This window comes from Bos grunniens, chromosome 16 (genome assembly GCF_055505025.1).
Source record: "Bos grunniens cultivar Pamir isolate PY7600 chromosome 16, Bosgru_T2T1.0, whole genome shotgun sequence".
Classification (NCBI taxonomy): Eukaryota; Metazoa; Chordata; class Mammalia; order Artiodactyla; family Bovidae; genus Bos; species Bos grunniens.
Window position 1 is genome coordinate 51,558,817 of NC_141180.1, and position 13,954 is coordinate 51,572,770.

At 49.3% G+C, this 13,954-nt stretch overlaps 1 protein-coding gene and 1 long non-coding RNA gene across 4 annotated transcripts in view; one reads left to right on the forward strand and one right to left on the reverse strand.

Annotated features, from left to right (window-relative positions):
* The window catches only part of STUM (stum, mechanosensory transduction mediator homolog), a 73,571-nt gene extending 71,680 nt beyond the window's left edge, over positions 1-1,891 (reverse strand). The window contains exon 1 of one of the 2 annotated variants that reach the window (XM_086345076.1): positions 1,443-1,891. In XM_086345076.1, coding sequence (XP_086201202.1) covers positions 1,443-1,641 — 199 coding nt within the window. In that variant the 5' untranslated portion in view covers positions 1,642-1,891. The remainder of the gene's footprint in view (positions 1-1,442) is intronic. The other variant, XM_086345075.1, reaches the window with a different exon arrangement.
* A 51-nt stretch (positions 1,892-1,942) lies between these two features.
* Positions 1,943-13,615, forward strand: LOC147356813 (uncharacterized). Of its 2 annotated transcripts, XR_015143539.1 has the most exons (3): positions 1,956-2,084; positions 11,554-11,747; positions 12,027-13,615. It is a non-coding gene; the product is annotated as an uncharacterized LOC147356813 (long non-coding RNA). The 2 variants fall into 2 exon arrangements; XR_015143538.1 differs by lacking the exon at positions 11,554-11,747 and having other exon boundaries at positions 1,943-2,084; positions 12,027-12,270.
* The last annotated feature ends 339 nt before the right edge of the window (positions 13,616-13,954 follow it).

The following is a 13,954-nucleotide window of genomic DNA, read 5'->3' on the forward strand; positions in this document are numbered from 1 at the left end:
CCCAGGGAGATGGACAGGCAGTGAGTTTTTCACTCCAGCAGGTGGGAATTTCTGACACAGCTACATTGGCCTCGGCTTGCCTTCTCACAGGGTCCACATGTGCAGAGAGACCTGGCCTGACGACACCTACCAGGCTGCTGAAGGCACGACAAGGGGACGCCCACCTGAAGGCCACCTAGCTTTCTGCTCAGACACATACACTTCTCCAGCAGCATCCCCCCACCTCCCCCTAGGGGGCAGAAAGATGAGCAGGAAGGGGAAAGGGAACCCGACCTGCGTGGCTGGGTGCGATCTTCCCTATCAGCACCCCAGAAGCCCCTGCAAAGCTGGTTAAGAGCCGGGCGTGAGAAAGGCCAAAGCAAAACAGAAAGCCACTTCTAGCTGACCTCTGTTCTTGGGAACTTGGAGCCTTGCAGCGGCAAGCTTTTCTCCTGGGCACAGAGGTGCCTGCCTCTCCAGTCCCACGCGGAATTGGGGCGTGGGGTGCTCTTAACTCGGAAGAAGAGCCGGTGCCAAGTTGGCAAGTTGGGAGTGAGCGGGGAGGGGATGCAGACATATTTGGGTGTGGGGTTAGGAGAGGGAGGGTCAAGAAAACTTCGCATTTCCTCTCTTTATGCCCCCACTGGGCACTCCTATCTCTGTGATGGGCCTCTGTTTTAAAATTTGGGACACAGGTGCCATCAGGGACCGTCCAGGCCGCCAAAGTCCAACACAGAATTACACCCGCGGGCACTCCACGTTCTCAGGAACGGAAGCGATGGGGGGAGTTATGGGGTCAGCTCTGGCCAAGTGCGGTTCAAACCCACAGGCATCTAAACTAATAAAATCGTCCCTTTTCCTCGGCGTCCTGCGGGGAGTGCTAGTGGAATCGCTGGCACGCCGGAAGGCGGTGGAGGAGACTCTGGCTAAAGAGCTCTCGCCCCCACACGCCCCTCACTGCGAGAACGCAGGCGGGGCTGCGGGGTGTCTTCTGTCCCAACTCATCTCCCTTTTTTCCCCAGCTCGACCGACTTCTCCAATGCCCAGGAGCTTGGTCACTGGCGGCCCCAACGCTGGTCTTGCTGGGGCCCCGCGCCCCTCGGAGGATGGAGCTCGTGGGAGGGCGCGCACGGCGGAGAGAAGAGGCAGGAGTAGCCGGGGCCGAGAGAGCCGCCCGTGGGGCTTGCCGGCAGACTCCAACATTCCCGTCAAAGTTTCCGGCTCCTCGAGGCCGGATCACCTGGCTCCCAGGTCGGAGAAGGTGAAAGGAGTGTCAGGGAGCCCTGTGCCTCCCTCCGGGCGCCCCCTCCACGCGCTTCTGCCACCTGCCAGAGGGCGCTAGGAGCGCCGGCGCGGCGCTTGCAGCCCGTGGGCGCGGCCCGAGGGTCCCTCCCTGACCCCTCCCCTGCCGTCCTCAGCTCCCGGGGCCCGGGGCGCAAGGGGTCGGGGCCGTCGCGTCTTACCCAGTCCCGGCACGAAAGTGTTGAGGAAGAGGCAGATGACGGCCACCGGGAAGGGCATGTAGGGGATGGCGGCGCGCAGAGGGCCCTTCTTCTCGCGGACTTGCACCACCACCCCGCTGGACGAGGACGCCCCCCGCTCCGCCGCAGCCACAGCCGCCGCCGCCGCCGCCGTCTCGGCGTCCTTGTGCGAAGGCTCCATGGCCGGGCGCGCTCCCCTCCCCGGGAGCCGGGCTGCCGCGGCCGGGGCTGCCGCCCAATGCACAGGGGGCGGGTGGCGGGCGGCTTTCCGGGCACTGGGATCCGCGCCGAGCTCAGGCGGCCAGCGCGCTCCGGGTGCGGCGCGGCTCGCCCGGAACCCCGCACGACCGCGTCCCCACGCGCCCGGCCCTCTGCCGCGCGCTCGGCTGCGCTCCCACGCCCCCGGCGGAGGGGCGGGGAGGGCGGCGTGACACCCGCTGACAGCGCTCCGACGCCCCTCCCCGCGAGGCCCCTTCCCCGCCCTCCCTTCCACTCCCCCACATCCCCCCGCCCCCCAAATACCATTAAAATCTGGGCGGAGGGAAGCAAGTAGAAGAGGACCGCGGAGGGAGCTGGCTGTCCAGATACTGGGAGGCATGGACACACCTCTCTCGCCCCAGACAGGTGAACGGGGCGGGGACCTCCGCCGAGGACACTGTGAATTGGGCGCGTGCGTTTGGCTGGCCCGGAGGGGAAAGGCTTCGAGACTGAGTCTTCTAATCTGGAGGTTGTGTTTTAACGCTAGGGAGATGGAGGCAAGGAACGCGCCGCGCCTGCTGCCTCCTGTGCTTTAAATTCATTCTGATTTGAATGGATCTCAAGTCAGTGAAAAAGCGATTTTAGGATCGATCGAGCTGAAAGCAGGAGACCCAGCTATTCAAACAGGTCTCCATGAGGCTAGTTAAAATGGAACCCTTCCTTACACACACACACACAGACAGAAAGAGAGAGAGGGAGGGAGAGACGCGAAAACTAAAAGAAATGAGCCTGTTGCTCGAAGGGGGGATGTGGGGAACTGTCCCCGAGCAGTTCTGGGGAAAACCTGGGCTTTTTGTGAGCTGGCCTGGTGGTTAAGAAGCCAACGAAGACACAGCGCCCTCTGGTGTTGACATGCAGCAGTTGGTAGAAGCGGGATTTGGCCAGCCGTGTGCAAGCGGTTAACAGGAGGCCCCATATTTAATCAGATTTTCTGAATATCGCCGCCTTCACCTCCACACCTGGAAAAAGTGAAGGGATGCAAGCAACCGCCACTTACGTTAGGGAGGGATTCAATGCATCAGAATTATCCTGATATTCAGCAAATCGTCTGAATAATTGGAAGGATGCAAATCCACTTGCTTCCCAGCAACCCTCTTTCTCCAGGAAAAATGGTGATTGAATAATCCTCAAACAGCCCAGAGACTCTGGGGAAGGATACTAAAAAACCGTGTATTATTTTGGAGGTATCTGAATTAAATTATTTTATTTTATTTTTAAAAAATATTTATTTGGCTGGGGCAGGTCTTAGTTGCAGTGGGGCGGGGTAGGGGGCGTGAGGGGTTGGGGCCGGGCGGGGAGGGCTGGTCGACTGGGAGTGGATCTTAGGTTGTGGAATATGGACTCTAGTTCTCTGACCAGGGAGGGAACTCGGGCCCCCTGCATTGGGAAGGAGGAGTGTTAGCCACTGGACCACCACCAGGGAAGTCCCTGAATAGAATAATTTTAAAAGCAGATGGTCAGCAGGGGATAGTGGTGATACTAGTGAGCACATACTAGTAACTAGTTAGGCCTGGCAATCATAAGTAAACAAAACTGAAATACTTGTTCTGTCTGACCACTAACTACCTGTATGACTCAAAAGAACTCATCAAGCTTTTTATGGGCTTGAGTTACTGTGATTCAAATCAATATTCAGTTTAATATGCATTTATCAGGGGTCTAATATGACTTGGATTCTGGAGAGAGGTAAAACCCAGACCCTGACTTCAAGGGTCTAATAGATGAACTGACAGATACTAACAACTACAAGGGCAGAATTATAGATGGTGATGAGTGCTGTAGCTGCGTTAAGCAGAAAGTGCTGAGAAAACATGGACCCATCTGTGAAACCAGCTAGAGAAGGGAGGCGTCAGAATATCTCCCAAAGAAGGTGATAGTGGATGAGACTTGCGAAATGACTACAGTTAATTGCTCGCAGGACATTTATTTTATTTTAAACAAACACATTTATCCAAGCCCTCTACCAGGCGCTGTGCACTTTACACATTTTAACTCATTTAAGCCTTACTACATTCTATCTTATTGGAGAAGGAAATGGCAACCCACTCCAGTGTTCTTGCCAGGAGAATCCCAGGGACATCGGAGCCTGGTGGGCTGCCGTCTATGGGGTCGCACAGCATTGGACACGACTGAAGCAACTTAGCAGCAGCAGCAGCAGCACACTCTATCTTGTATTATTCATTACCCCATTTTACCAGTGGGGTCATTGGTACACAGAGAGGTTAAGTAAGGATTCTCTGGACGTTTTTTCACGGAGTACCTGAATGGTTTGAGGGCCACTGAAAGGATTTCAGGGAGGGAAATGGATTTACATCTTCCGATTTTCTAGATGATGTGCTTAATATCTGGATGTCAGAAAGATATATAGATAGAGCAACAGCATGTACAAAAGCATGGAAACCTAGACTTGTAGGAACTTTCCAGAAATAGGAGTGTGTCAGGACGAGGACTGGCGTGGGCAGGGGCTGGAGATGGTGGTGGGGGATGGGCAAGAACTAAGTAATGATCTCCAACAATTTGGATTGTATGGAATCAGTGCAACATTCTAAGCAGGCATGTGGCATGACCTGAGTGTTACAGTTACTATGTAACAAACTACACCCAGACACAGCTATTTCATTATGATGACAGATTCTTTGGGTCAGATTGGACAGAACAGAGCTGAGACAGCTCTTCATTGCTTTAAAATATGTCTAGAGCTGAGAGGACTCAAACAGTGACAGCTGGAATAGCCATGGCTAGAGGATCCACTTCCAAAAGGATCCTCAACTCTGATATCTTGACTGGGATGACTTGACAGCTGGCTCTGCTGGGGCTGTTCTGTAGAGCCCCTACACAGGGCCTTTCTACATGACTTGGACTTTTCACAACGTGGAGCCTGGTTTCTGAGAGGAAACTTCCCCAGAAAGGACATGGCAGGACCAGTGCCCTAACATCAGAAATCACGCAGCATCAGTTCTATGGGCTGTATTCATCAAAGCTGTCACAAACCTGCTTAGATTCAAATGGAGGACACCCCACCTCTCAATGGAGTAACGTCAAGAATTTGAGCCCTGATTTGAAAGCCACTCTAATGAGATATGCTGACGAAGGTCTATATAGTCAAAGCTATAGTGTTTCCAGTAGTCATGTATGGATGTGAGTTGGATGATAAAGAAGGCTGAGTGTCAAAGAATTTATGCTTTAGAACTATGGTGCTGGAGAAGACTCTTGAGAGTCCCTTGTACTGCAAGGAGATCCAACCAGTCAATCCTAAAGGAAATCAATATTCATTAGAAGGACTGTTGCTGAAACTGAAGCTCCAGTACTTTGGCCACCTGGTACAAAGAGCTGACTCATTGGAAAAAACTCTGATGCTGGGGAAGATTGAGGGTAGAAGGAGAAGGGAGCAGCAGAGGGTAAAATGGTTAAATAGCATCACTGACTCAATGGAGATGTGTTTGAACAAACTCCAGGAGTCAGTGAAGGATAGGAAACCCTGGCATGCTGCAGACCAAAGAGTCAGACATGAATTAGCGACTAAACAAGAGCAACCAATGAGATATGGTTTGGTGGAAGGACTGCTCAGTCAACTGTGTGGAGGTTGGATTCTAGGGGATTGTGGACAAAAAAAAAAATGTTGCCTGCCTTTTCAGTCAACAACAAACGCTGATCTCCATCAAGTGGGCAGCTACTGCAGCGACCTGATGGTGTGCCCTGAGGATTCAGGATCAAGAAAAAGCAAGATACTGGCCCTGGATAGTTAAGATGCATAACAAAGGAGTAATTTCAATGAACCCAGACTCTTGCATCTTCCATATATAGATAAGCACTAAAATTATTAACTCTAGATCCCTTTTGTGTGTGTGTGTGATTTGCCATAATCTTTTGATGTTCAACTACATTTGTTTATTTAGCAAAAAATCCTATATATCCTTGCTCCTCCCTTACCTCTTCGGAACAGTTTTTCAGAGTTATCTGAGAGGTTATTTCCCAGGTTTTAGTTCTCAGTAAAGTCCCCTAATACAACATAACTCTCAACTTTCAGGTTGTGCCGTTTTTTGGGTTTTTTTGTTGTTGTTGTTGTTTGGTTGGTTGAGGTTCTTTTTTTTTTTTTTTTTTCATTTGACGGTGTAAAATTAGATCTCAATGAGAGGGGAACCTCTTCCCGACCTTTCCCCTATGGTGAATAGGGCAGGAATAGTTTTTATTAATAGACCAAAAGGAAAAGTTGAGTTTGAGGGACTGAGGGCGGCCAAGGGGTGGTGGGCACTTGCTGATTAAATAACCAGCTGTCTTGACTGTCAGTCAACATGAGGCTCAGTAAAGCAGTTTGGGTTGCAGCTTTGGGAGCCATCAGCGTATGAATAACAGTTAAAGCCCTGTGGAGTAAAACAGACGTGAAGTAAGAAGAGTGGAGGACCTAGGAGAGCCATCAGAAGTTACTGAAATTAAGCAGAAAGGAAGGAGGAAGGAGAAGGTTTTTAAAGAAGAAACACTAGGAATGTTTCATGGAAGCCAAAAAGGAAGATTTTTAAGGAGGAGTGGTCAGCAGTGTCAAATGCCATGGAAGGACCAAGGAAGACCTCAAAATTACCTATGGGGTTTGGCAGTTAGGAGGTTCAGCTCCCTGGAATCCCAACTCTAACATCTCACCCACTGTGTCTGTTTTTAAGGAATTTGTCCATTTCATTTAAACTGTTGAATTTGCTAGGATAAAATTATTCATAATATTCTTTTATTGTCTTTTTAATGTCTGTGAAATCTGTGATGATGTCTCCTCTTTCAGTCCTGATATTTGTGCTTTCTCTTTTTTCTTAATCCTTCTTGCAAGGGATTTTTCTGTTTGACATTGTGACCACAACTTGTATTTGAAGCAGAGTTTAAGATCTAAGTTATTTCACGTAGGAAGAGGTCTCCAAAAAGGTTAAAACCTTAAAAAATTATCTCCCCCCAAAATCAGACACAAATATAACAACAGAAAAAAATCAGTTGATTGCATCAGCCAAATATATCTGGGCCAGGCATTGGGTCATCAAGATAAAATCTGTTGTTTGGCCTTGTTCTGTCATCAGCTGAATAAAGTACTTCAGCTTTGGACCTCTTTTTAGCCAAAAACTTTTTTTTTTTTTGCTTAAGTCAGCTTCCAAACTGTACAAGGAGTTCATATATCAACCAGGATGGCTCCTTTTGGCAAAGATTATATTGTAGCTTTGGCAGTAGAAAGACAGACCTTATTTGGAGCTCTGTGTCTGAATGATTTCTTAACCTCTCTGAGCCTCAGTCTCCACAATTGTAAATAATACTTATCTCATTGGTGTACATGTCAGGATTAAGGGAGAAAATATGTGCAAGCTACTCAATAAATGGCCACTGAGTCAGAAGCCTTTCATTCCCAGGAATACCTTGGTGGCTCAACAGTAAAGAATCTGCCTGCCAAGCTGACAAGGGTTCAATCCCTGGGTTGGGAAGATCCCCTGGAAAAGGAAAGGGCAACTCATTCCAGTATTCTTGCCTGGGAAATCCCATCGACACAGGAGCCTGTCAGGCAACAGCCCATGGGGTCACAAAGAGTCAGACACACCTTAGCCACTAAACAGCAAAAATAGAAAATCCTAACTCAAATTTAGCTTACAGGGAAGACAAGGTGTTTATGGGTATGGTGGCTTTTTGATATATGAATTTGGCAAAGCTGAATTTCAGCTTCCAGAACTCCCTTTCTAATTTGTTTCCATTTCGAGTGGATTAAAGGTGATGAACTCTCTCAAGAACTGAAGGACAGAAGCAGTCAGTGGCTACTTCATACCATACACGCACCTTCTCTGAGGTATTTCATCAAATGTTAATCTAGGTGTTGTGATAAAGGAATTCTGCATATGTGATTAAAGTCCCTAATCAGCCAACCTTAAGTTAATCTATGACAGAGTGTCCTGGCTGGGCCTGACTTCATCAATTACAAGTGCTTTAAGGCCTCATCTGAGGGAGAAACTCACAGTGACTGTTAGGGCAGCAATTGCTCTCCCTTCCTTCTAGATCTTCCTCTGTGACTGAAACCTGTGAACATCAAGGTTCAGCTCTTCCTTGTGATCTTCTCTCCCTGTCTGCCTGGACTTTAGATTTGCTTGTGTGTGCTCAGTCATGTCCCACTCTTTGCAACTGTATGGACTGTAGCCTGCCAGTCTCCTCTGCCCATGGGATTTCCCAGGCAAAAATACTGGAGTGGGTTGCCATTTCTTCCTCGAGGGGATCTTCCCAACCCAGGGGTTGAACCTGCATCTACCAGATTTGCTTAGACAGTCCCTATAGCTGTGCAAGCCAATCCCTTGTAATAAATCCATATTTACATCCTTTATCTATCAATCATCTATGATTCTGCTGGTTCTACTTCTCTGGTTGAACCCCAACTGATAAAATGGGATTGCAAGTCTGGGAAGTCCAGAGAAGGACTCAAACTATAACAATGAGTCATCTAATCAATTTCCCACCCCCCTCCATCTCTCAGCTCTGCTTCCCTCCGTGTGAGGGGGCTTCATTCTGTAGGCTGGTGCTTCCCATGTGGTGAGGAAGATGGCCTCTGAACGCTTTAGAGTCACATCTTCCCAATCAAGCCAAGCAGAAAGACACTTCTTTCTTTCCCACAGAAGGGGTTCTGATTGGCCCACCTCTTGGATTAGTCACTGTTGCCAGGATACTGTGTTAAATTTGACCAGGCTTCTGAGAGGTAGGATTCTCTCAGCAAGCCTTAAAGAGTGAGTAGAAGCACCTCCCCCTAAAAGAGGTGCTACTGTAACCAGAACAGGTGTCTGGGGATGCCTATTAGACAAACATAGCTGTAGTGACCACAGCCCACCACAAAGATGGTTAGTGGAATTCTTGGTGATGAGCCTTCTAAATCACTGATCTTTATCTACATGAGTCATGTGTTTGAACTTCCATCCACAAGCTGACTTCCACTGACACTTCTTGTTGCTTTTCCCAGGCACAATACACTCCTGTGACGTGTGGTCTTAAAGACAGAGCCCAGCCTGGCATCTACTCATAACTGTACTTCTACCCAACCATGTGCTCTCAATCAGAGCAGGTCATCTCTCTGTGCCTCCATTTACCCATTTATTGAATAGGAATGTTCATGCCCACCTTTCTCACTCTAAAAGACCAGGCATGGAACAGCAGTAGTATTTCAAGTCTTGGGATCAGGTGGATCACTTCCCTGCTTCCTCTGTGGATGGAACTTCTCATCCTCCTTCCTAAAGTGACATTTGCCCTCCCTACTCCTCCCCTGAAGCCATAATGGTATAATGTTTGCAAAGGAACATAATGAGAGAAAAGGAATGTTTGTAATGCCAAGGTCAAACAGAGAAGTGGGGGCATGGGCTTCCCCACTCTCCCATCTTCCCATGCTGGAAGCAGTATTCTCTGCTGGGATCCAGTGAGGGTTCTTGTTCTAGTGGAGGGGTCCACCCCATCATGGGTATTCTTTTTATTTAAAAGGGTAACAGTAGAAACTTTGACCATGGAGGGATAACCAGACCAGGCTGTCTAGATTTGGAGACTGTTTACAAAATTTGGAAACCTAGTGCTCTTAGGAAGTCACCCTCTCACAGGGAAGGGTAAAGCATGGCAGAAGCTACTTATCCCCCAGGTGGGAAGGTGAGCTTGGGTACAGCATCTCCAAGTGGGGAAAGAAGGACCTGGAACTCAGAATTACTGTTAAACAATCTTGCTCCTTGCCCTACACAGTCTTTAAGGATCAAGGGAAGAATTATTATCATAATTGAATTTAGAGTCTTGATGATCTGAAAAAAAAAAAAAACATGTTAAGATGAACTCAAGCAAGACTTGGGGAGGGAACAGATTGCTATCTCTCTTTAAAACAAAAAAAATTTGGCCACAACACACAGCATGTGGGATCTTAGTTCCCCCACCAGGGATCAAACCCACACTCTCTGCATTGGAAGCGTGGAGTTTCAACTACTGGGCCACCAAGGAGGTCCTAAGGAGACTGCTATATCTCTTTAAGAGTCCTCAGCAGACACTTGTAGCCAGAGCTTTACCTTGGCAAGTCCTATTTCTTGTGCAAACACTTTTACAGTTTTCTAAAGTTGGTCAGGCTGTGCTGCAGGCCAGGTTACTAAGAAAAATGCAGAATGCTGTTAAGAGAGAGACCAGAAGAGCTAGCAAAGGCCTTCCTGATCTAAAAGTAGGCAGATCTACACCCTCTTAATAACCAAGCACTCCTAGACTCCTGCACGCTGAAAAATGGGCCAAATTCTGAACCACAAGAGTAAGAGAGAACCCTACCCCAGGGACCTCTTCTGTACATGGGGAAGTAGTTGTAAAGGTAAAAAGGTTTCTCCAGAGAGGACTGAGCAACCTGGAGCCCACCTCAGACACGAAACAGCTAACATCCTGCCCAAATAGGAGCTGTAGCTACCTGTGGCTACTTAAAGCTCGTTACAATTCAGCCAAACTTAAACTTCAGTTTCTCAGCTGCACTAGTCTCATTTCAGGTGCTCAATGGCCACCTGTATGATGTGGCTAGAGAACATTTTCCTCATCCCAGAAAGTTTGGACAGCACTGAGTTAGAATAGGATTAAGCTGAATGTTTAAAAGATGCAACTCCCAGTGGTTTAACCAAGATACTAGTTTCAGTTCAGTTCAGTCGCTCAGTCGTGTCCGACTCTTTGTGACCCCATGAATCGCAGCACGCCAGGCCTCCCTGTCCTTCACCAACTCCTGGAGTTCACTAACCCTAACCCTAATTTTTGACACTGTTTCCACTGTTTCCCCACCTACTTCCCTCTTTTATAAAATTCTATGTCAGTAACGTAGCTCAGTTCCCCAGAGTCATCAAGACTGATTATGCTCATGTGGTGTCCACAGAGTGAGGGACCCAGGATCCTTCCATCCTGATGCTCTGCCGCAGCAGGGTGTTTCCTGGTCCACAGGGTTGAGAATGGTGCCCCAGCGGGGGAAGAGGAATGGGGATGAGCATCCCCATCCTTTCAAAGGCATCACCTAGGCCAGCATCGATCACTTCCACTTAATCCATTGACCCCATTTTTTCTCATGGCCTCACCTAACTACAAGGGCAGCTGGGAAATTCTATTCTGGTCAAAAATTAGAAGTTTATTCTTATGGGAGAAAGAGTGCATGGATTTTGGGGGCATGTAGCCATCTCTTCCGTGGCAGTTCTGTGAGTAACCCTGGAATCCATTTCTTCCAGTTTTCTCTCCTTCTTGTAACCTTCTCTCTGTTCTCCATCCTTCTTCTTTCCTGTTTCCTCCCTCTTCCTTCTACCCCACTCCCTGCAGCACCCCCTTCTACACAGCAGGCCCCATATGCCCCAATTTCACATACACAATCTCATTTTACCATCACAGCCACCTTGTGAGGGAGGTATTAATTGTACCTATATGACAGATGAGGACATGGTGACTCAGAAAAGTTGAATAATGAGCTGGACTGGATTGGTCCTGAAAGCTTTCTCCCCACAGTCACTAAGTTTCACCTGCTTCTTCCTCTCCCCCACCAGCCCAGGTCTCTCCTTCTCCTCAGATTCTCTTCTCTGCCCGTCTCTTCCCAGCCTAACCCATCTTCCCTCCCCTGGATTTTAGGCTGTTATTCTTTTCTGTCTCCCAGTGTAACAGGCTGGCTTCACTCAGCTCCTAATAAATCTGTGAAGTTGTAATCAATCTGTATATCAGCTCTCCTGAGGAAACCTGGTGGGGATTAGGTTTGCGTTTCTCTGTAATTATAGCTGAAGACCTAGGCAATGAATCAAACTGACTGACAGAAAGAATGGGGTTACCTCAAAACACCTTGCATCTCCTCTCCTGTGGTCTATCCGGCCAGGCCCCAACCACAGATGACCTGCCTCGCTGCTGCGCCCCTCCCCCCCATCCCCAAGGCTGAGGGTGTGAGAGCCAGACCAGACCTCTGACCTTGGGCTGGAGGTCAAGATCCTGAAGGTCACAGAAAAAGGGGGTCTGCAAGATGTGCAAGAATCTTCCAGAGCGCTCATCTAACTACGCATCCTCTCTCCTCCTGTGGGTCTGGGTAATTTCTCCCTCCTTTAGTTTCCTGGGGTTTCTCTCCCTACACTTGGGTAAAGTGGGAGAGAGGGGGTCTTTTTGAGGAGTGTCAGTCCCCTAACTAGTCTGGAAACTCTACACTTGATTTTGGCTATTTTTGGCAGAATCAGAAGGAGATGGTAGGCAGCAGTGTGCGTGACAGTGGAGACCAAAGATGGGGGAGGGGTGCTAGGCTGCCAGGTGGTGGAGATGCCTTGGAGACTGACAATCCATCTGCCTCTCCTTTCTTTCCAGGGGCCCAAGCGGGGTTGGCGCAAGAGGACTTGGTCCAGGCAGGGATGCTGGCCTTTCTTCCCACGTCCTGTGAGGTTCCTCACCATCAAGCTTAGACTTCGGTAGCCTTCACCTCCCCCACCCCACCCGCAACTCCTCTTCCTTGCAATACCCTCCCATACCCATACACAGAGGCTGGTGCATCCTGGGTGTTCAATCAATGCGAATTGAATCGCCTACTCATTCAGGCGCTGATCAACTCATATATCCACATGCGGTTTTTATTATTCAGCTGTCCCAGACATTCCCCAATTCACTGATGTCTTTTCTGAAGCAGTGGGAGTCCTAGGCCTGATGACTTGCTAAAGGATGAGAAACCAGGAGGAATCAAAAGAGAAAAAGGGAAGAAGAGAGAGGAGGGTTTGGAGAGGAAAGGTGGGACAGAGATGGAGAGATCTTGCCCTTCACCTAAAAGGTGAGCTGAGCCAGGGCAAAGGGTGAATCGTGTGCCCTTATACTCGCAACAAAGAGAGTAACAGACTAGGAAACAAAACAGAGGAACACAACCCCAAAGTCCAGCCAACCTACCAGGCAGGCACTATCAGCCCTGGACACCCTCAAACCACGCACACGCAATACCAGGTAGAGACCCTGTGTCTTCTACCGAGCTGCGTCCATGCCCGTCAACTGAATTCCCTCAGCCCTAAACCTGGGAAGACGAGCCCAGCAGCCCCTCACCAGCAGCCCAGCTGGCCGGCTCCCGCTCCCCACTGCCCACTTTTCCCTTTCGAGGGGCCCCTCCCTGGGCCCAGGCTGCTTTGCACAGTTGCCTGGTCTCACGCTTCCTGTGATGACACATTGCTGTTGTTCTGGCAGGCACCACAGGCTGGTCTCCCTCTGCACTTAGTTCCTGGGCGTAGGTTGCCTTGTTTCTCCCTAAACCACCCAGCACTTACGGCAGTGCTGCCTTCATGCTACAAAGAGTAGCCCCAGGAGGCCCTCAGGCCTGGGCCCTATTCCCCACCCCCACTCTCCCAGGGTCCCGGGGGAGCCTTGGAGAGCCCCAGGGGAGGCTCACACACACACCAGATACCAGGAAGGGACATGCTAGAGTCCCTGAGAGGCACTGTCGCATGGGGTCTGGAGTTGGACATTCCAGGGAAGGACAACCCTACCTCTGTCACCTACCAACTGTGCAACTCACAGCAAGAGACAGACTCTCAGAGACTCTGTTTCCACAGCTGTAAAACAGAGCCAGTAATAGTATTCACCTCATAAGGTTGCCCCGAGGGCTGCAGAAAGAAGGCTTAGCACAACGCCTGCACATAGCAAGTGCTCGATAAATTGTATTTATTACTATTATCATTACTGACACTTTCCAGAAGGGACAGATACCAGTTAGTGCTAGTCATCCTATTTCCAAAATACAAGCTCACAAGTCCAGGTGATTTATCATGCCCATTGTCCTCTCGAGAGGTGGGAGGAGGGAGACATGACCCTAGAACCCTATAAGAGATGACCCTATAAAGTAGCAAAGTAGGTGGTGATCTAAGCGAGTAATTAAGAGTGACCTTCCTGGCATCTCAATAAACCATCTTTATCACTCACTAGTCATGGGTCCCTAAAATGTCCATCACAGTTCACTTCTTAGGGATCTTTGTCCAGATCCCCAGACAAAGAAAAGGCCTTGAGTCATCTTTGGGGGACTTTCATCTTTGATCTGATCACTGATGCCTGGTCAGGTAGCAGGGAGAAAAATTGTGCTGGACTAAGATGAGGGCTGAGTCTTTGATTACCAGCTGAGAAGAGCAGGTCTGGAGTTGGGCATGGTGGGGTGGGTGTGGGGGTAGGGTTGGGGGTGGGGAGAGTATGGATCCCAGCAAGCTAAGTCATGGAGCCTGGAGTTTCCAAAAGAGGGTGTAGGGGACACACTCCAGGGTGGCCTCCAT